The 23,970-nt window shown below is 46.2% G+C and overlaps 1 protein-coding gene across 1 annotated transcript in view; it reads right to left on the bottom strand.

Annotated features, from left to right (window-relative positions):
- Window positions 1-23,970, bottom strand: part of LOC147884078 (proteasome assembly chaperone) — a 47,190-nt gene that overhangs the window by 3,885 nt on the left and 19,335 nt on the right. The window contains exon 3 of the mRNA XM_087398737.1: window positions 14,792-14,860. Within this exon, the coding sequence (XP_087254863.1) occupies window positions 14,792-14,860 (69 nt within the window). The remainder of the gene's footprint in view (window positions 1-14,791; window positions 14,861-23,970) is intronic.

Here is a 23,970-nt window from a genome sequence, read left to right as displayed (position 1 = left end):
GAGACAGTGGTAGCGTCCCCAAATCTCATAGTAGGTTGGGCAACCACAAAGAAAGTGCTCCTCTGTCTCAACCACCCCTAGCGTACATAACATGCAGATCCTCTGCTCTCTGGGTATACCTGCAACTCTCCCCGCCTCGATCCTCAACTAATGGGACGAAACTCGCATCTGTCCAACGGCAATCCGCAGTGCATGTGAGACTCCCTCTGTTCTCCAGATACTTAGGCTTGATGATGCATCCCTCCTCCGATACTCTCCGAAAGTGATTGCGGTAGAACTAGATCTTGGTGGGAATCTCCTAATCCCATCCCCAAGTCCGGGATGTATGGAGCTGGAGGAGATTAACGGTATGATACGGTTGATCCCATGTCGTGAAATCGACTCGAGAGGCACGTCCATGTTGTACTGAAAGGGGGGAAGTCTATCCATCTGGATACCGTGACTGGCAAGCCATGTAGATATACGTGCATACCATGTGTCTGCCCCGCCCTCTGCTAGTCGTCTGGATGACTCTAGGGCCGGTCTCGAAAGTCTCCAGTGAGGTAAGTCCCAAACTATGTGTATGAATGTCACAGTTTGGAAGATGGCATCGATCTAGAGAGGTGTCATGGCAAGCTTTGGCTGTACTATCTCATGTGGTACTGAGGGCTTAAATCAAATCATCATGGATCCCATAATCACCTATAGCCGCTCAAATTTCCTCCAATCTGCCCTTAGGAGGACGCATCCCCAGAAGGCTGCTGCATACATGGCGGTCGGCTGCACTAGCGTTTCAAAAAGCCAGCCCTTTGCCGGTGGATCAAGAAGTGTGCCTGGAAGCATTGTCGCTCTAGTCGAGCCAAAGCACTCTATCCTTGTGTGAGTCGTGCTTGGGTTGCATGGGTCATCGTGAAAATGAGCCCTATGAAGACTACTTCTAGATATGTGTAGGACTGCACTATCTCCACCGGCTCGCCACGATAGGTGAAGCTGAGTCGGCAAGCCACTACGCATGAGGTGTTGAAGACCATAACCTTGGTCTTACCAAGGTTGAATGTTAGGTCTCTCTCTCTGCCAAACAACTCTAGGGCCTTCAGATGTCTCTGCAGTCTCTCTGTTGAAGATGACATGAGGACTATGTCATCAGCATATAGCAATATCTATATCATGAGACGGCCAATAATGATCCCTCGTCTCCTAGACGGTCTATGAAGGATGTGATCTCGTCGATGTAAAGTCCAAACAGGGTCGGTGAGAGTGGGCAGCCCTGCTTCACCCGATCATGCTCTCAACCCAATCCGATAGCCCACCTAGGGCACGAACTCTGCCTCTAACTGACTCATATAGGCTCATCACACCCCAGATTAGCGTCTCTGGAATATACATCTCCTGTAGTCTCCCGATCATGCAGAAACATGGGACAATATTGAAGGCCTTTCGAAAGTCTATGAAGCATGTGTAGACTTTTTGGCGTCTAGACCTCACCTCCTCAATGATAGCCCTAGAGTGAAGATGTGATCTAGAGTGGAGTGTTGCCTCATGAACCTTGCCTGCCCTAGTGCCTGCTGCCCCCGTGCCTCTGTTTGATTGCTGATCTCCCTCTCGAGCACTGATCCATAAATCTTGGCCAGTGTGTGGCCAATCATGAAGGTGCGATAGTTCCCAATATCCATGGGGTCTTCTGCTTTGTGTATCGGTACAATAGTGGTGGTGCTCCAAGCTAGTGGGAAACCATGGCATACAACAACATTGAACATCTACGCTAGAACTAGGGCTAAGACCTCCTACCCATGTGCAAAATGCTCACTGCATAGGCCCTCATGATCCTATGCTTTCCAGTTATGTAGCCGATGGAGTGCAACCTGTACATTTTGTGGAGAGAGAGAAAGAAAGTTTATTAAAGTCTTCGGAAGAGAGACATAGAGAGAGAGAGAGATAGAGAGAGAGAGAGAGAGAGAGAGAGAGAGAGAGAGTTTATTAAAAGTCTTCCAAAGACCAAAGGGTCTATGAGACTAAAAGAACTTGATACAATGAGCTGAGGGTGGAGCCTTTAAGCAGGCATCAACACCCATGACGAATACAAAAAACTCCATAATCATAAGGATATCAATACATAGAGAACTCTCTGAGTTCATGGAGAGGATGGGGGGCTGACGGCACTGTGGTGGTCATATGAAAGCTGGCGGAGATGTCAAGCCTAAGAAGGGGTCGGCGATGTGTGAGGCTACTGTGGCGGCATAAAAACTGTGATGGAGTGGTGACACGGCTGTCGGTGTGTGTGGTCCGATATGATCCCCCAGTTATGGCCCTGCAACAAACAAGTGCCACTGTCGGCCGTGTCTTCGATCTGGTAAGCATGGAGGGAAGGTCCCCTAATCTGATTTGAGCCTCGACCCGCTGGCGGGTCTGGCGCATCTCTCGCTCTAGTCCTCGGATCCACCATCCCCTTAAGACTTGCTGGTCAATGCTGTTTGGCTAGAGTAACTCAATGATCAAGCTATAAGTGGAGTTTGGCTGTACACCCTAATCTCGCCTATGTGTCCTGAGCAAATGCTCCCTGTGTTAGACAGCCTCGTGGATGAAAGCCATCACACTTCTCTAATCTGGGTAGGACAAAAGACTGGATAGGGGCCCGAGATCATCCCTGAGACAATGATAACAACCTTTGATCTCATAGTACACAGGGCATCTAAGAGCGAAGTGCTCCTTTGACTCGATCTCTTGATGATCGCACGGGTTGTAGATGCGACCCTCTCTTGTTATGCCCTCCGCCCATCCACTCTCAATGTGAAGTCAGTGTGATAAGATGACTAACTATCCGATAGATATCCCTAGGGTGAAATCCACAAGCAATGATCTCTGTAAAAGTCGAGCTTCACAACGAGCTTGCGAGGTGCCAAAGAAGTCCTGAAAGTATGTAATTGTGAGAGATCCTCTCGCATGACTTGGTGACATGTGAGCAGGGGGCCTCAAGATACTGTAATGGAAGGGGGTAGTCTCTATATGTTGAGCCCAAGCTCTTGAACCATCTGCATGTACGTGCATACCAACATCTCTAATCACCCTTGACTTCTAGTGCGACAGACAAGGATAGGCTTAACCATGGTAGCCTACGTCGCCCTGTAGTGCAAGAGCTGCTAATGTGGGACTGAAGGCTTACTACGGATCATCCATGATAGCATGAGAACCTAAAGCTTGTCAGCTCAAGCCCAATCTGTCTCTGATAGGCCTAGCCCCCAACAAGGGCTACCATACATAGCCGGTGGGCGGACCAAGGAGTCAAAGAGAAGAGTTTTGGTCAGAGGATCCTGGAAGTGAGAGTGAAACCAGTGCCGCTCGAGTCTAGCAAGTGTATCACGGGCCTCTAGTGCCGGTCACATCGTGAAGCTTGGTCCATAGAAAAGAACCCCCAAGTTATGTGTAGGATGCAACAACCTCCACCGATGACCCATCCAAAGTGAAGTGCTCTCTATGCATGGCTGCTCAAGATGTATTGAAGATCATGACCTTGATTTTACCAAGGTTGCCCTTCAAGTTGTGAGTCTCGCAGAAAGTATGAAGTATGTCCAAGTGTCATTGGAGCCCCTCTGCTAAGGAAGAAAGTAAGACCACGTCATCTGTGTATAGGAGATCTGGAGCAAGGATCTGGCTACAGCCCCTCCCAGGGTCCCAATGAAGGTTTTGAACCCATCTTTATAGAGGCCAAACAAGGTTCGTGATAGTGGACAACCTTATTTGACCCAAATAGTGCTACTCGAATTATAATTCTTAAGAAGCATTTGTGAGCTAGGCTACCACGCACCCATTTGAACCCTAACCGAGACTCTCTCATAAAGTGCAATGATTGCCCAAGTGATCGCCTAATCGTACCCCAACGCCTACTGCAGACATTTGATGGGTTGGGTCCTCGGCACTGTGTCAAAAGCCTTGCAAAAATCTACAATGCAGCAATAAACCCTCTGTCTCCGTGCATTGGCCTCGTCAATGACCCCCCTTGAGTGTGAGTATGTGATCATGGTTCCGTGATCGCTTTGAATGTCCGCCTATCCCACCGCTTTGAGTCCCTAAAGCTCTGCAAAGTGGCTAACCGCTATGTCGAGCACTGATCTATATATCTTGGAAATAACATGTCCCAATCATAATGGTACTATAGTTTTTTCAACTAAAGGGATCTCCTACCTTGTGAAAGGGGGTGACAGTATTAAGGATCCAGGTGTACGGGAAACCAATTAAGACCATTTTCTTAAAAAGCTTTGCTAAGATCGGGGCCGAGGTATTTATTCCATTTGCAATGAACTCAAAACATAGGCCATTGTGATCTTTCGTTCGGTCGTTGTGAAGCTTCAAAGTTGTGTGGTTGACACAATCGGCTATAAAGCGTGCACAAGGTGGGACGTGGTACATATGAGAGATCAGGTGCAGGCTGCTTAGGGACATCATATAGTGTGTGTGTGGGCGTAGAGTGCCAGAGTTGGCATCTGTGAGGGGGGGTGGGGCTCGCCGTTCAAGGAATTTCTGCCAAAAGTCCTAAACAAAATGTTTATTACCTCTTCGTTTTGGCGAATGAAAGCTTGCTTCTTCTAACGTACTAGACGACATTAGTCTCATATCGTCTCGACTCTCTGCCTTGCTCGGAAGATGATGTTTAGTTTCGAATCTAAGTTTTCCGCACAATCTTACACTTGTCATCATACCAGCGGCGGTTACAAGGTACTGAGCCAAGAGGCAGTGGTTGTGTGGAGCGGTCACCTCCCCACCTGTGAGCCCCCATATGAGGAGTGCATTGGGGGGGTGCACCATAGTATAATATAGCAGCCCTACTAAGAGGGAACCCCTTCTTTTGCAAAGACTTCTCCGATTGGATGAATGGACAAATGGTCACACCTCAGGAAGTGGCCATTGAGGTCATGGAAGCCCCACTTAAGAACCAAACCAGTAAAGACTTCGGTTAACAAATTGGGCCAATATTTTGAGAGTGACGATACCAATGTTGTGCTCCCGACAATTACCTACCAAAACAAGAATGCTACGGCAATCTTGGATGGAGGATCAGGTGTTAGCATTATCACTAAACAATGCTAGAATGGGTCATGGGGCTGCTACATGGGCAGCACATGGGCTGCCATGTGGGCAGCAACAGTACTTGGCAGAGGAGAGCCACCATGGAGGGCAGATCTACCTGAGAAGTGGAGAGGACAAGATTGCACGGGGAACCAGCAAGCAAGGGCTGCATGGCCAAGAGGATAACGTCAACAGGACATAGAGTCTGTACGGAATGCTGCAGACAGGTGTACGGAATGTTTGGAGCAGCTCCGGAGGTGTGCATGAGCACGGCAAGAGGTGGAACAGAGGCTAAAGGCAGGCACAGCAATTCATGGATGTTTTGGGTCCCTATGGGCCTGGTTTGGGCCATAGATCTGGGCTGGATTAGCCTGGGCCACTGGCTGGATGCCATGTGGCCAGGCAGGCCAGCAAAGGCCTCCAAATGGAGCCCTAGGAGGGCATTTATAGAGTTCCCCCACCCCACAGTCAGCTGGTAGGGGGGGATCCAGTTGGCCAATAAGCCCAATCTGGTCAGTTATTATGACAGGGGATCAGCCTCTATAAAAGGGGCCATTTGGGTCCCTTGTTGGCATTACTTGGAGCAGCCCTTGGAGAGCAGGAAGGAATAGTCCTTGGGCCTATATTCAGGAGGTGAAGGACTGGAAGAAGCTGCAGACTTAGCTCAAGAGATGCTGCACACCTAGGCTGACTACCCAAGCAACAAGGTGGAAGGATCACTGGATAGAGAGTCTACATAAGCTCAGAGGACCACGCGGGCTCAGATGCCAGGCAGATAGTAGGAGGACCTTTTGGTAAAGCTCAAGGGACCACGGTTTGGTGGGACTCCGCATCTCTTTTGTATTGTGTCCGGTTTTGGACGTGGACGGAAATATAACAGTGTTGCTTCGATATTTGCCTTGGATGCACTATCTATTTACTGGCCTGCACACACATCTATGATTGTGAAGTACACAAGTTAAGAAGTTGGATTCCGTAGTGAAACACTTCTGCGTGTAATTCCTAGGCTCATCTATTGGGATTGTTGGAGATATCATAGCCAAAGAGTGTGGTGATGTGATGTGTTAGTGTGTAGTACTAGGTGATCTGGTACTAGTTTATGTGTGTGAGTCTTGTGTGAGTGCCACATGTCATCATGGGACTTATCCCATATGCACTAGGTGCTAGAGTGTGTGTGAGTAGCCTATATAAAGGCTCGTACTTCACTTTTCATGATATACTTGATGAATGAATGAGAGCCTTTTCATTATGTCTTCATATGTGCATTTCATTTCCTCACACCCTAACCGCACCCCCAAGCAGCAAGAAGAAAGGAGACGTATGTATGAGGCCCGAATCAAAAAAAAAGAGCAAGGAGCTGAACAGGCCCTCTAGGAACACGCGGCCTATGGAACCCAAAAGAAGTTGAAGATCATGTTTTGGAATTGTAGAGGTTTCCCTTGGCATAAAGGGGCTGGATTGAATGAAGTTATGCATGATGCAGACATTATTTTTCTCGCAGAGACTTGGGAAAGGGACATATGCAGAATTCCTAAAATTAATGGATACGTGGTGCACTCCATCTGGCAAAAGCAAGTTGGCCTACGAGGGCAAGGAGGGGTAGCATGCATATACAAGGAGCATATACAAGACATGATTTCCATAGCCAAAGATGACATCCACAAACGCTTCATATGGATCATGGTAAAAGGAATGCACTCACCACTTTACATTGCAGGGTGCTACATTCCTCATAGAGAATCTCCCTTCTACCAAAGACATGAGGTTGACCCAACCCAGCCACTTGGAGACCTGTGCTTGGATATAGCTATGTTCAACAAAAAAGGAAATGTTTTGCTCATTGGTGATTTCAATGCACGGATAGGAGATCTACAGTTTCACTATCCCACTCAGCAAGAATACATCAAGGAACATGAGATAGACATTGACCCCATTTGGTGTAGATGCTCGAAGGATAAGGAAGTGAATGCACATGGTAGGGCATTGGAGCAATTGATGAATGGAATGCACATGTTGGTGGTGAATGGCACAGCCCTTTTCCCAAAATCAAATACCCCTACTTGTTTCCCTGCCAGTGGAGGGGCTAGTGTGATCGACTATGCATTGATTGGTTTGGAAGCTTGCCATCTCATTCACAATTTCTCACTTGGCTCAAAGTCCCCTGATTCAGATCACACACCACTATATGTGGAGCTTAATATATTACTTGCCAAGGCAACTTTAGAAGAGCGCAAAACAGTTGAAGGCAACTATCATATAAATGAGGCAAAGAAGGTGGAGTACGCTGAAACTCTAGAGACGTGTCTGCTGGGAAAACAGAAAATTGGGTGGACAGAATTGAAAAATGCTATTCTCACTACAGCCAAGTCAGTTTTGGGGTACAAAAAGAGCAATAAAGAATGCAAGAAAGGGCTACCATACAATGTTTGGTTTGATGCTGAGTGCAAGGCAGCTAGGAATGCACTAAAGGGGATCCCAATGGGGGATGAGAAAAGAGCAGCTGAGAAACAGCTCCATGCACTTACACGTAAAAAAAGACGTGCACATATTGTGAACAAGGAATGGACTGATGCAATTGATTTTATCAAACATCCTAGAAGAGCATGGAAAGGAATTAAACAAAGGTCAAATGACATTATGGGAGATTTTACAGAAACACAGATGCTGGAATATGCTCAACAGCTCTACACACATCCCAAGGCTCGGCCCATGGTGAGCATACCTCTCAGCAGTAATACTCAGGGTCTTTTCTCATTGAAAGATGTACAAGATGGCCTCAAGAAAATGGTAAATGGAAAGGCAGCAGACACTCTACACCTAGTGGCTGAACTCATTAAGTGGACCAATGAGCACATGCAAAGGCACATAGCAATGGCACTAAATCAGGCTTTGATGCATGGTTTCCCAACAGAATGGCAAGAGAATTGGATCAAACCAATCTACAAAGGGGGTGACCGCAATCAATTAACAAATTACAGAACAACTATGGTATGTTCCACTCTAGCCAAACTATATAGCACAATAGTAGAGGCAAAATTGAGTGCTTGGGCAGAGAAAGAAAATAAAAGAGCAATGGGACAAGCTGGTTTCAGACCAAAACACTGTACAGTGGATCACCTAGTCACTCTTCGAGTTTTGATGGAGGAAAGCCGCCTCAAGGGGAAGCCACTCTTCTGTTGTTTCATTGACTTTAAGAAGGCATTTGATACAGTGCCTAGGGATGTGCTATGGGAGAGAATGGAATGCATAGGGGTGCCCGAGGAAATAAGGTTTGCTGTCTTTAGACTTTATGAGAAAGTAAAATGTCAACTAAAATGTAAGGATGGGATGTCACAAGAGTTCTATAGTAATATGGGGGTAAAACAAGGATGTCCGCTCTCACCCACTTTGTTCGGCCTATGCATTGATAGACTTGAGGAGTTGGTGAATGAAGAAGCATGTAAAGATGAGTTATACAGCCCTCATCTAGCAGGTCTCGTGATTTGGTTGCTTCTTTACGCAGATGATGTGGTTGTTTTCACTGATAGTGAAAGTAAGATGCAAAAAATGATGGATATCTTCAGCATATTTTGTGCAGAGAGTGGGATGGCTATTAATGTCAACAAAACTAAACTCATGATAGTCAAGACTATACAGCCAAGCAGCCCCCTCCAAATCTTATATAAAGGACAACCCATTGAGACAGTGCACTCATTCAAATACTTGGGTATTGAAATCCCCGCCAATAATAGATGGAACAGCTGTGTGCAACGGAGACTTGATGCAGGATGGGCAAAATACTTCCAATTTGAAAATGAGTGCAACAATAGCAATACGAGAAGGTGGCAAGTACGAAATATGATCTTTGGGGCATATGTGATACAGACAGTACTCTACGGAGTAGAGGTATGGGGTGGGAGTATATCTCCATCAACGTGGAATGAGATAGAGAAAATGCAAAAGTCTTTCATTAGGAGGCACCTGGGCATCAAGGCTACTACACCATACTCTTTGTTACTCCTAGAGACAGGATGTATACCCATAGAGCTACATGCTCTGAAGAGAGTACTCTGATACATCACAAAGGTCAAGTGCATGGATAATGAAAGGCTACCAAAGAGAGCATGGAATGAAAGTCAGAAGCTTCAAAAGACAAACAAGGGCAAGATTTTGACATCCGGATGGGCACAGGACCTAAAAAAATGGTTCAAGAAGTGGGAAGTAGAAGAGTATTTAAACTACTCTTCAGAGGAGATTGATGAAGAGGCTTTTCATTATGACCTGCTGAATGCACTACACAGGAAATGGCAAACAGCAGAAAACAAAGATAAATTTGAGTACTATCGCACATATATCAACCCCGAATATTGGTCAATTTATACAGGAAGGGAGACAACAACGCAGAAGTACATATGTACACCTATAGCAGTGCATAAACGGAGGGCTTTAGCCTCACTTCGCACCCGATCACACCAGCTGCAAATAGAAACAGGGGGATGGAAAAAGATGCCAAGGGAGAGTAGAATATGCCAACTATGTGATCAAGGTATGGTTGAAACAGAAGAACACATGGTAATGATATGCCCTCACTATGCACACATTAGGGAAGAGTTCAATCACCTCCTTGAGGGACATAACAAACTGGCTGATTTGCTGCATAAAGGGTCACCTTCAGCTTTAGGAACATTTGTGTATAAGCTCTTCAAGCATAGGAATCCACCTGAATCCTAGAAGGTGGTTTCTCTTTCCACCCTCCCATCTTCGGGAGGAGCTTTCATGTACTTGTGATATTGTATTGCCCAGGTCCCATAGGCCGGTTTTGGTCTTCAGAGGACGATAATATATTCTTCTTCTTCTTCTTCTTCTCTCTCTCTCTCCACCATGTTTCTAACATGGTATCAGAGCCACCTTCCATAGCTGCCATGTCACCCTTTTACTAACCCTAATTCGTCACTCTTGCCCTAACCCTAATTCTGCTTCAGCCGCCTCTCCTATGCAGCCTGCTCATTGCCGTCTCTAGCTGCCTCCTTCTCCATAGCTTGCTGTCTCAATTCTGCCTCTATCTGCCCCTCCTTGCAGCCATTTTGCATTCGTTTCTGACCTTACAGCCAGCCGCCTCTATTCAAGCTCTTGTGGAGCACTAGGCGACCTATTCCCTGCTGGCATGTGCGTTTTCTTGGAGGTACCTGCAACGTGTGAAGGTTTTCGACACCAAAACTGCTTTTTATTGCTGCTGCTGTGAAGTCGGCCACATGGCAGCATTCTTTCCAATATTTCGAGGTTTTTGAAGGTTTTTTCGACCTGTTTTGAGGCTGCTGTTGCATTTTCGAGCTGTTTTGAGAGTGCTGCTGCATGACCGCCTACAACAGCAGCATTTTGGGAGCTGTTCCTGGCTTCCAGCTCATCTACAACAGTCGTTTTTCATTGTGGTGGCCTCTTACAACATTTAGAGTTGTTCTAGGGAGCCACCCTTCACTTCAGAGAACTACTGTTGCACTTTGGTACACCTACACACCTGCTACAGCATCTCAGTGTACCTTGGAGCTGCCTTGCTGAGCTGCTTCACAAATTTCGAGACCTATTTTTGTATTTGGAGCACCTACAGCCACCTATATCTGCCCACTTGCACACGTGGAGGCTGCTATTGCGTTTTGGAGTCCTAGACCAGCCGCCATACTTGCTGGCTCTTCAGCTGTTGCTGCGAGTTTGTTCCCTCAGTTTGCACACATGGAGCCTCACCGTCATGGTGAACATCAATCTGCACAAGTCTCAGCTTGGGATGAGAAGAATGACAAGGCACTAGCGCTTATTGGTGTGAGGTTGGCTAACAAACTACTTCATCATCTTGACCTCACTACTTCAGCCAAGGAGACATTGGACAAGCTCGAGAATATATACGCCACATCTACTGGACCTGAGGAGCAAGCTCTATCTACTATATTACATGATCTATCCCTCTCTGAGGTGATAGATGATGACTAGTGATGCTATGTGTGTTTGTGTTGAGTCACATAAAGGCTCTCAGCCTTGAGTTGTCCCTCTAAATTGAATGTATTTGGAGTCAATAAGAGATACTCTGCCTTGGGTATTGACCACCCAGTTCAAAGTAAGGGGGGATGACAAGTAATGGTTTGCCCTTGCCGGTCGCAAGCTGACTGAGAAGTCACTATCACATGGGAGGTGTTGGATAGTTGGACTTGCTCTTTGCAGTATTGCGGTCTACTCTTGCATGTTGGGTCTCACACCTCTTTGCTCTGAAGGGAGGTGTTGGAGATATCATAGCCAAAGAGTGTGGTGATGTGATGTGTTAGCGTGTAGTACTAGGTGATCTAGTACTAGTTTATGTGTGTGAGTCTTGTGTGAGTGCCACATGTCATCATGGGACTTATCCCATATGCACTAGGTGCTAGAGTGTGTGTGAGTAGCCTATATAAAGGCTTGTAATTCACTTGTCATGATATACTTGATGAATGAATGAGAGCCTTTTCATTATGTATTCATTTGTGCATCATTTCCTCACACCCTAACCTTCTCTCTCTCTCTCTCTCTCTCTCTCTCTCTCTCTCTCTCTCTCTCTCTCTCTCTCTCCACCATGTTTCTAACAAGGATACCCTCTAGTGGGATTTCCATTGTCTAACAAGCGGGTGGTGTGTGGGAAAATGCTAGAAGCGTTATGTGGTCAATGTGTGTGAGTAGAGTGGAGAGGCGTGCGGAGTACTTGGGTTTAAGTTTGTGATCAAAATGCATGTCATGATAAGTAGTATGTGTGAGTAGTATTGTGGTGTGCGGCATAAGTTGTGCCGCGGACATACTAAAAACAGATAGTGTAGATCACACCTGTAGGTGGTGGTGAGATGGAGAATTCAGTAATATGTGAAGTAGCGGCAGGAGATCCCATGAGATAGTCAACTATGCTACACCCCCCCTCCCCCCCGTGTGGGAAACAAGTAAACCCACCTAAAGAGGCCAACGATCCAAGCCATTATAGATGATGAGATCGTGTCTCCTGCCCATCTTCAGCAGTGCATGCTCGTCTACTTACGGAAACCCGAGACATTCCAGCCTCGTCTAGATCAACATGTGGTAATAAGATAGAATCATCGCGAAAGTCCAAACGTAATACCTAGCATGTACTTGTCCTCACGTTGAAGTCCCCAACAAGAAGAACTTTCCCATGTCTCAAAAAATCCATAATGTCTAGGTTGAGGGCTATGTATGGTAGAGTCACAGCCTCCTCTCATAGGTCTTGAGCAAAGTGTGACGTCTCAGGGAGAAAGTAACAGACTGCAATGAAAAGGTCCTCTCGAGAAGGGCAACGGATCCAAACCCACAAAAATTTGGCATGTGTATCTTGCCTCTCGACGGATCCAAACCCAATGAAAAGGTCCTCCCAATCCTCAGACTCCTCTGTCTCCCGAGTCTCATCCCAATATGCTACCTCCCATGTGTATCCACTGACTACCGGCTAAGGGCGCTCGGGACTGATGTGTCTCTGTGTAGAAAGCTATGTCACGACCTATGTAAGACTCCAAGAAATTCCCTAGGTTTGACCATAAGGTACCGTTACAGTTCCAAACACTGCAAGTTAAGGTCTCAGTACTCTAAATCTCATAGGCACCACCCTCCTATGTAGGGGGCACTAGATGAATGTATCATCTAGTGCTCACATGGTGTGGTGTAGGGGGCACTAGATGCCCGTATCATCTAGTGCTCACATGGTGTGGCAGAACACCAAACATACTAGGAATCCACTTTAAAGCAGCTCCCCCCCCCCCCGCCCTCTCTCCCTAAAATAGACTTCGGTTAAGTATGAGAGAAACAACTGAGACAAGAAACTCATGGCATAGATACATCATGCCAAGTGTGAAAAACCCTCTGTAATATAGCACTCAAAAAGTCTAAGTAAATGAAAAACATGATAAGGACCAGGGCTGTGGCTGGAAATGCCGCATCATGCCTATGATGGTCTCAAAAAAGAAAAACTAACCCCTCCACTTTTAGGGAAAATTTTGTACTCCTGACCAAAGAGAACCTCGAAGATCCATGCATCCTCGACTAACTAGCCATCAAGGTGCATACAATATATGTTTGGATACTGGCCATGGTATGAGCTAGATGGACGTGGGTGCCATCAATAGCCACTATGCATTTAGGGTCTCCAAATGTGCCAAGCAGTGATGCTCGCTACTATCTCCCAACAATTATCCACTAATGCATGTGCAAGTCCGTAGTGAGAGACAGAGACGTCATGAAGTTGACAAAAATGTACACAATGGTGCTGAACCATGATAGCCTAAGAGGAGTCTTGACTATCATAGTTCGTGACTATCCTGAGTAAGTGAAAGCCAAGCCATTGAACCCCAAGTATCTAACAAAGTGGAGGGAAATCTGCTCAAAAGTTATACTATCCCGCACCAAATGATCCCGACCAGTCTACACTCCAAGAGGCAGTGCTCAATAGTCTCATCAGCTAATAAGCAACGAGATCAGCTCCAAGAATACTCCTCCACTGATTTATTGCAATCCCTCTATGAATAGAAAGCCAAAAGAAGAGAATGATCCTAAGGGATTTCTAGAGCCTCCTCAACGTGATCTCTATATCTCCAAGGTCATCTAAAAGTTCTCCCAATGGTGAGCTCTGAAAGGTTTCCGATCTCTGGCAGTACTCTGAGATGTTCCGGCATTACCTATTGTGGAGTCAAAGAAAGGAAGACCCTTTGAGTGGTGGTCTACTACAATACACTCCCACTCACTTGGATCCTTTTAAAGACACTCTATGGGGACACCCTGAAAAAGCCAAAGCCTCCAAATACCAAGTGGGATATCCCCCAAACGAGGGTCTATGTACCACCTAGAAGCAAAATAGCACTGCTCAACAAGGTCCACTACTCTGACTAGCTCCAAGCCTACATCAAAAAACAAATCAGAATCAGAAGATTTGACCAGTTTGCCTCTAGACTGCACATCGAAGATCAAATTGTCCTCACCTCTAAGCACTAGAGGAATTCCTTTAGGTTTTATTTTCAAGCATTCCTAACCACGATGGTTGATTGAACAAAAGATCCAGATTGGCAAGATCTCCGCTGTGATATTTATTTGCACTGTCTATGACATGCCTGTAGAACATGTCCTCCTTTTGAGTCTCCTTGAAGCCAGAGATTCAAAATCAGCACCTTCTTGTGGTACTGGGATTCCATCCACACGTCTCATCACGAGCGATGCTAAATAAACCAATGCTTCCAGTTGAAATGCAATAAAAGGTCATAAGGCAGTGAACAATAAAAAAGGACTACAAAAATGCTGGAAGAAGCACTTCAAAACAGAGATAACATCAAGAACAATTCAGCATTGAGCAGATTGGGTTGGAACTGGGACACAAACAAAGAGAATTATAAAGCTAAATCTATCCAGCCACATATATGTCATTACAAGGCAGTGCTAAACCATTGCTGGTTAGAGTGCATTTAAAAGATCACGAGGTGGGGAACAGACAGAACAGGTGAAAGAAGCACTATTAAACATAGATACCGTCACGAACGGTTCAACTAGAGAAAATGCCATAATCAAATAATAGGGTTGGAAGTGAGACACAAACAAAGAGAATTGTTAAAATAGAAATCCACATTGAGGATTGAAAAAGAGGCTGCCCGAATCTGCTGAGTGAGATAAAAAGAAAAAGTGAATGCCTGACAGCATGAAAAGCACCAATACACACAAGAGGGAGAATTTAAAACGGAGCAATATATAAGAGCAAGATGTGGCTTTTACTTACAAAAGGTGTAGACAGGCTTGCATATAACTGGCCCAGCTTTGCTGAGTTGCATCCGATCCAAATATAGAGCTGCAAATTAGATGAAACAAACCAATGTCAAGATGAAGTTTGCTATTGATGGAAAATGTATTTTAGTTCCCAGTTTACAGCAGAACATTAAAATCCTCGACTTTACACATTACTTCTCAACCAAGCAAGTTTGAGTAAAAGCAAAGTAGTTAGTTCAAGGATTCCCGCAGCATTTGGAATTAACACTGAAGCTAATGGAATCCCGGATGAAAATTGAGGCTATCAAAGACTTTAAAAAATCACAACCTACCGGTTGATGATCTGTCTAGGGATGTGGACAACCTGATCTCTTGGATAATTCAGACCAGCATGTATGCGATTTTGAAAGCTGGTCAAACCCCATAAACCCAAGGATAAGTAATTTTGTTACTTGGGCCTGTTATGAGACTACCACCATTTCGTACTGGGTGATTCTCTTTGCAAGGAAATTTTGTGAATTTTTCCACTATGTTAAGTTTTATTAGATTCATAAAGTGTATCTGTAATGCATGATTCATTTAATCCATGACTTGAATTTTTAAGTGTTCATGAGATAATTAAATCTTATTATGCATAGCACTCAGTTAAATATTTAACCAACTTCTTAATTACCTCATATTTCAGGGGGGGAAACAAGTGTAATTAGTTAATGAAATTATATGCGTTCTTGTGGCAAGAACATACAAGTGGAAGTTCAGTGTTTACCAGATAAGGAAGAAACTCGAGAAGTAAAGCTCTCATACGTCTGAATTGACACAATGTGAGGGTTATGTATATACTCTTATAATGGTTCTTTCACATATTTGGATTTACATCTACTTCTACATATCCTAATAAGGCACAGCGAGAAGGTTTATGGACCAACGTGAGGGTCTACTTGCAGGTGCCTTGCACGGACACAAAGTGGAGGTATGTGGACCCCATACTCAGGTGGTTGGACTTGATGCAAATTGTGAGGCTCTATCGTGGTAGTGAACAATGCCTATATCGGGATGGAAATAGTGGTAGTTACTCATGTCTCGATGGACATGCGGTAGGCAAAAATGTGCATCTTGACAAGATGCTGCCCTTCATTGCCTCTCTCTCTCTCTCTCTCGCCCATTTTGTATATAGACGATACAGGTCAAGGCAGCCTTAATACTCTTTTATGGGAGAGGGAAGAGAAAATCTGGTTTGATTGCCTCTCTCTCTCTCTCTCTCTCTCTCTCTCTCTCTCTCTCTCTCGGCCATTTTGTATATAGACGATACAGGTCAAGGCAGCCTTAATACTCTTTTATGGGAGAGGGAAGAGAAAATCTGGTTTGATTTTCTAGAATCCACAATGAATTCACGATAAATCTGAAGTGGATTTTTCTCATCTTCTAGGATGTCTTGGATCTACAAGGTCAGCCACGGTTCAAGCCAAATAGGTCACCTGACCGGTGGTTTGTTATCGTATGCAACACTATGGATACTATCTAGGGACACATCCGATTTCTTGAATAGTGGAATTCAAACCTATACCACTGGGCTATATATTACTAGATGAATCTAGGGACATGCCCAAACTCATCTTCTGAAAATACAACACAGTTCAGTTCTCCACTGGTGTCATTAGCGCCCAAGGGCGGGCGTAAACTATAGTATAAACATATGCTCTCGCACATATATATCCACACACCCATGCATACTTCAGCATCCATTTATACAAAGATCTTTGTATTGAGATTATAGATTTTCATTTTAATCTCTCCCAAACCACTGGGCTATTGATATTAGAAATGACCCAACAGAGGGTACGCACAGCGGAAGACTGATAGAATTGCCCAAGAGCTCACACAGTAGTGGGGTGTGGAATCACAAACTTCTTAAACTTATGTGCATAGAATAGATGTGCAGACTCATCAATAGACATTGAACCAACCAAATAGAGAAACCACCAAAATAATATATTTCCATCCAAAGCTATGGACACAATACAAAAGAGATAGATCCAGAGTTCCAACAATGGTGTGGTCCTCTGATCTTACCACAAGGTCCTTCTCCTATCTACCAACTATCTCTAGACTCGAGCCTGCGCGCTCCACCTCGAGCGTCTATAGACTTTCTGTCCAGAATGATCCTCTCCACCTTGCTGTCTGGAAACCAGCCTAGGTGGGCAGCCTCCTGTGGGCTAGGTCTGCAGCACAAGGTACTTCTTTCTCCTCCTCAATGTAGGCCAAAAGGTAGCTCTACTGCTCCTCCTTCTGCTAGTGGATTGGCTGCTCCATATGATGAATGAATGAGCCCCAATGGCCTCTTTATATAGGCCCAAGGCCTGCTCCAAAAAACCGACCAGCAGCATCATTCTGGCAGACCCAAACAGGCTGACCAGTATGCTGGAAAACCGCCCTTAAAGGGCTATCATTACAAGAGCCCTTGGCCCACAACACTAGGGCTTTGGCCCTCCTTTCAAGGGCAGATGCCCTCCTATATATTCAGGGTCCAGCCCCCCCAAACCTGCTGCAAACAGTGCGCCTCCATGTCCTAGATCCATCGCAATCTGTCCCAGACTATCTTGCCTCTGCTCCAGGCTCCAGCTCTAGGGCTCCTGCCCGAGCTCCGTACGTGTCCCTGAAACCAGCCGTACAGCAGGCGTCTGTAATCCGTACAGATCTGCCATGCTGTCGCACTATTCTGGCCCTCTGATCTGCCCATAACAGCTCTATTGTGCTGCCCACATGACAGCCATGATGCTGTCTATGTGGCAGCACCTTTCTCTCTTTTTCTGTGGGGTACTGCCCTAGGTCTCCCTCCCCCATGCTCCTCACATGGGGGCTTACAGATGGGGAGGTGACCTTTCCAACACCCCCTCTCACCGACACATCTCGGCCCAATGCCAACACGTCGATGACGATGCTCTAGTAACTCCCGGTTGTAGTCCTCTGGAACACTTCGATGTCAAAATCTTTTCCTGGATGTTCACCCAGTGGCTCCTGCCGCACCAGGCTTGGTTCCGCTTCCGCACACCATCTTGGTACACAGGTCCATCTTTAGTAGCACCTCCTCGTACCACCACCTACATTCCCGCCATCAAACTCGAGCAATCCAGCCATCACGATCTTCCAGTTGTCCCCCTCATAATGAGTGAATAACCTAGAGTCTTCTAGGCACCATGCTCTGAGGATCTATTTTAACCTGTCCTTCCTTTGGCAAGGTCCGCAACAAATGAATATCTCCAAATAACCTGGACCATGAACTCTCGCTAAGCTCTCAAGAAAGTACTCTTCTGGCTTCAGTACACCTTGTCCATCACCTTCCAGCAATCTCTGTCCGAGATTTGAAGAAGCACCCACACTTCCCCTTCTGCCTTCGAAGAAGGCCAATTCCTTCCGATCTCGCATTACTTAAGATAAAGAAGAGCAGAGTCTCTCCACAGCATGCTATAAGGGCTCAAATGAAGAATATCAAGTACATACCACATCGTCGTACTGCCTGTGTGCTTGCTCTGAAAGCAAACCATGCACCTCATCAAGGCACATACCAATAGCCTATGTAATCCTGTACTATCCCCTTCCGAAGTACAGCATCCATCTGAACATGAGACCCCAGGGCACTCCATGGAATCCACCCTCGTGTCAGTGTCAACAACCACGCACCTGGAAGATAACAGGCAATCCATGCTATCCTTCACCTTCACAAAGGCATCTGACTCCTCGTCGACCCACATCTCAATATCACACATCATCACTGTGGTTTCTAGGTCGGCATATCTGACGTCACTAACACATGGAGATGTCACTAGGAACAACTCTTCGATTACCACATTTGCTCTGGCCTTTGTATTGCCCTCTGAATCTGAGTCGGACTCCTTCCTTTTGTTTTCCTGATCCGCCTTCTTCTTTCTCCAGTGCTTTGCAAAATGTCCTAGCATGTCACAATAGAAGCACTTCTTCTGTTTCCTCTTGGAAGTGTCCTCGTCATCAGAGTCGTCTTTCTTGGACTTGCCACCATCAGGCTTGCCCTTTCCTTTGCCAACGTAGTCCTTCGCCAGCAATGCCTTGTCATCCTTGTGTTGTTGTAGAGCTTCTCCCTAGCTTCTTCCTGTAGCAGTAATGGACCCAACTCCTCAAAAGTCAAAGGTTTGGTCCTCTGTCCTGCAGTCACAGTCGTTACTGTAATGAAAGGGAAAAGGAGGCCAAGTTAGAGAGCCTTTAGGGAAAAAATGTGCAGGGACTATATAAGTCTCCATCCACCCCCTACTATGTACTTTTTGATGTGACATCTAATCCTATCTACTCTCCCTTCCTCCTTCCTGCCTACGCTCACTCACTCTCTCTCTTCCCTACTCCCTCTCAATCTCTCCCTCTCTCTCCTATCCCATTCTCTCTCTCCTACCCTTTCCTCTCCCTCTTCCCCTCTCTCTCTCTCTCTTCTGCTCCTCTATTCCCCCTTCTCCAAATCTGTCCCTACCCCTTCTCTACATTGGTATCAGAGCTCCGATCTCAGGCACCTTCGCTTCCCCTTCATCCTTCATTCCAAATTCCAGATGCTATGCCACAGCCCACCGATACCTCTCAAGCAGGATAGAGTTTTGTGCAATAAGAGTGACACCAGCAAACATAGACTGGTGAGCAAAAAGTGCAACGCACACGCCAGTTGCACAACCTATAGGCTGGAGCAAGAACATCATAATTGAGCGCACAAGGTATAGCCGTGTAACGCCAAGCATGCGATTGACGAACCAGGCGAGCAAGCATTCGACGCTAGCATCACCAAGGGCTTCTGCCACGCCTCTTTGCAAACGAAAAATTCAGCTTATCCCGTCTATGAGCAGCCGTCTGATATGGGAGCTATTCCGCCGACTACGTGGCTCATCACATCGCCCGTCTCGCCGACCCCCTGCCTTGCCACTCTGCTCATCACTCTGCCCGTTGTCGACGCTCCGCCTTGCCAGTCTTCACGCCCCCTTCACGCTCCGTCTCCGTCGTCAACAAATGCCGTCGTAGCCCGCGTCGCATTTGCCTCTCACACCGCCTCCTACTCCGCCACGTCCGGCCTCACCATGGCTCAGCCTAAGGTTTCACTTCCGTAGGTTAGTTTTACTAGTGTGGTTTAGGATGGGGTTAGTTACTTTGGCTACGTTTAGCTAGGTTAGGTTAGTTGGTCAGTTAGGTTAACCTAATTAGGGTTCAATTAGAGGATTAGGTTAGGCTAGGCTAAGTCAATGTCCTAAGTGTCTTAGCAGTCTTTAGGTTAAGAGTCCTAACTGTCCTAGGTGACTTAGGACCCCCCCACACATACATTTATTTATTTATTTATATTTTAAAAAAAGAAGAGAGAGAGAGAGAGGCAAGGACAGCTCTTCACAGCCTCTTCTTAGGGCCTTTTACAGCCCCGTTTGGGCTCTTTTGGACTCCGTTTTGAAGCTTCTTCGACGACCTTTCTTCTGAGCCTCTCCATCAATGTTTTTGTGTTTTCCACACAATATCTCCAGGGTTCATTACAGCAAGGTCTTTGTTATCCATTCTCCTTGCCTTACATTCAAGCTCTCTCTCTAGGGCCAGTCACCATGGCACCGAAGCGTGTTCCTCGTGATATATCGCATGACTCTGATGAGGCTGCTCAGTATGAGCAAGTGCCTCCCACAGTGGTTGCATCCACTGGTGGTCCAAAGGTTCCTTCCACTCAGCCTCTCTCTCCTACATTCCGGGAAGTACAGGCAACGCAGACGCAATTTCTGGATGCCCTTTCCTCTATGCTTTAGGGTGCTTTCCACTAGATAGGACAGGAGTTCAGCCAGCAGCTTACCACAACCATGGCTATGCAGGATACGGCTCTTGTCCAGATGGGACAGCAGATTGGTCAACAGATCACATCTACCATTGCTATGCACGATAAGGGTAAGCAGCCCGCGCCCCAGCAAGGGGACCATTCAGACAGTCAGGATGTTTTGTCTGCTCCATGCAGGGCTTTTATGACAGATGCCCGTCGTACCTATGAGCATCAGACTTCTGGACCATTGCATGTACCCCAGCTTGGGGATTATCTGGACATAGATGATGCATTTTCTGTGCCACAGAGCACCTTCTTGCAGGATGTCAGGCCATCTTTTGGCTCTCAGCTTCCTGCATCTATGCAGACTAAGCCGTCTCTTTTGGGCCGACCCGTTGGTGTGCATCCGGCTAGTGCTCCTTTCACCGCACCAACGTGTATGCCTGTTGGCTTGGGTTTATATGGCAGCCCACACCCCTGGGAGAGAGGTCAATCCTCTTCTCAACCCTTTGGTATGCCATCATTTCGGAGAGATGCATTTGGCAGAGAGACCCAGCCCGGAGTTCATGCACCTATTGCTCCGCCAACGAGCACATACAGCCAGACGCAGCCAGTGCATCAGATGGCAGCAACTTCGGGTTGGTGGTGGGCAGCAAGCCACTTTTGATGACATGTTGGCAGATTCTTTGCGTTCATACAGGACCCTACTTGAGGCCATCAAACTTGAGATGCCCTTCTCTGATTATGTGAACCTCAAGCGTGATGATGCCCGCACTTCTGGAGGTTTCACACACAAGAATTATGCAGCCAAGGATATGAAAGACAAACTCACAGTGCATAAGTTTAAAGGGGACACTCGCACTCCCAATGAGTTGGAGGAGTGGCTCACGAAGCTGAAAGACTATTTCTGCTTCTACCCCAAGTCTGAGGAGGAGCGCATCATTTTTGCAGGTATGCATATGCAGGACTATGCCCACACATGGTGGCGATACATGAGGGATTCGCCTCAGAAACCAACCACTTGGAGGGGTTTCAAAGAATTGATGGTCACTACATTTGTATCTCCACTTGTATTGGATCAATACTTGGCTGAATTTTATGCCTTAACACAGACCGGTACGATCCAAGAGTACTTGCAACATTTTTGGAGGCTTTCCCTGTTTGTGCAGGACGTATCTGAAAAGGGAAAGCTGCTGCATTTCGTCCATGGGTTAAGTTCTTCTCTTGCTGCAGATGTGAAGGCACATAACCCTCAAACAATTGAGAGGGCAGCTCAGCTTGCAGAAGTATTCGAGCCTAAATATGCTGGCAAGTACAGAAATGCCATGGGCAGCTCGCATGCTATGGGGTATGACACTAAGTGGAAGCCTAAGTTTGCTGAGTGGACTGACAAGAAATCTGCAGCAGCACCATTTCCTCGCTTTCCTACTGTCTCGAGTAGTAAGATGCCGTATGCCAGGCCTTACAGGTATCCTGATGCCAAGCCTGGAGGCAAGCCTACTGCTGGAAATGAGCAGGCTGAGATAAAGCATCATACACAAGCAATAATGGACAGCAGAAAGAAGGCCAACTTATGTTTTAAATGTGGCGAGAAATGGACTCCTGAGCACAGGAATTTGTGCAAGATGCGCAACAGTGGTACTACAAAGCTCAGCATGATCATTGACCTCTCAGATGACGAGGATTTGTTTGATGCCCCAGGTTCTTTGGATACGTCTCAGGATGAGATGGCAAATACACATGATGCAGATGAGGCTCTTGACACTGGAGCCACGAAGGGCACCGACTTTCGTTTTGATCCTGGTGGTGCTACTGCGCATGACACTCATGCTTCGCATTCGTATGAGATTCTGCCCACTAGTGGCATGAGAGGCCGTAGGCCAACACTCTTTTCTGTAGAGCATCAGGATGCGGTACCTTTTTATGCACATGAAGATCCAGGTGGTAATGCTCCCGTGAACGAGGATGAGGTTTATTGGGATGCCCAGCCAACACTTTATACTATTTCCATGCATGCCTTCATGGGTGCCAAAAGTGCTGATACTATCAGATTAACAGGGATGATTAATGGCAGGATTGTGCATGTGTTGGTGGACAGCGGTAGCAGCCACAGTTTTGTTAATTGCAAGACCTAACAAAGGGTTGGACTGACTGCTACTGAGATAGACCATGGGCTAGAGTAGAAGTGGCCAATGGACAGCATATGATCAGTAGATCTTGTTGCCAAGATGCAAGGATTAAGTTCTCTGATGACTATACATTTGCAGGTGATCTCTTCGCACTTGACATGGGCCCAATAGATGTTGTCTCGGGCTGTGATTGGTTGCAATCACTGGGCAAAATCAGCATGGATTTCAATGCCTTAACACTCAGCTTTGTCCACAGGGATGGATCAGTTACATTGCATGGTATTGCAGCTCCTAAATTGCAGGTCATTTCAGCAAGGCAGTTGGCCAGAGAGCTCAAGAGAGGCACCACCATATATGCATTAAATGTGTCACTAACTAAAGAGGGTGGCACTCCCCGTGTTGATGATTGTGATATGCAGAGATTGCTCTTAGAGTTTGCGGATGTGTTTGCTGATTTGCCATCACAGCATAGTTACTAGGGAACGTGAACGGCAACGGTATGTTGACCCCCTGGGGAACGGGAATGCCCAAATCCTAGGGAACGTGAACGGGAAGGGAACGCCACGTCACCATACCCATAAACAAACATACTATTCTATACATTAGAAAGCTCAACTTAGAATCCAAGACTCAAAAACATTGCAATTGCTTTTGGAATAAGCCTTAAGGACTCAAGACCCAAGACATAGTTCACGAATAATCATTGATAATAGAATCTAGATTAATCATTATAGCTTGCCAATGGCATACAAAAGCAAAGTCCATCAGAGACAAGGCACAAACATATGAGATTATCTTGAGTCTTGGAATCTTGAATCTGGATACAAGAAAAGGAGAGTGACACCTCCTACTACTGAGGCTCCTAGAACTTAAAAAACTAGCTGCTACATGCATGATTCACTCAACACTGTCAACATCAATGATCAATCTAAATCTGCAGCATTGTGGTTGCTGCCCTCTTCCTCCTCTTCATCATCTCCATCATCTGGATGATCTCCATCTTCTTGGTCATCTCCAACATCATCCATGGATGCACCCACCACAGAAACGATTTGCTGGCATGTTGCCTTACCATTCTTCTCCTGCCATCCAATGAATTCCTCACGGCTGTACCGAGCATTCATCTTCTGAAGCAAACGTAAGTTTGCATGCACAAACACAAGGTCACTTGCCTTTTGTGTCCCAAGGTGTCCCAAGTCCGTTCCTCTTCTTTGATGCAATGTGCCCAAAGCTACTTCACAAGCGCTCACAAGGAGAGGAACTTGCTCC

This window comes from Dipteris shenzhenensis, chromosome 27 (genome assembly GCF_047967505.1).
Source record: "Dipteris shenzhenensis isolate YYH24624 ecotype China chromosome 27, Dip_SZ_1.0, whole genome shotgun sequence".
In the NCBI taxonomy this organism is placed as follows: domain Eukaryota; kingdom Viridiplantae; phylum Streptophyta; class Polypodiopsida; order Gleicheniales; family Dipteridaceae; genus Dipteris; species Dipteris shenzhenensis.
Note: the sequence above shows the minus strand (reverse complement) of the source record. Positions and strands in the feature narration are given on the sequence as shown.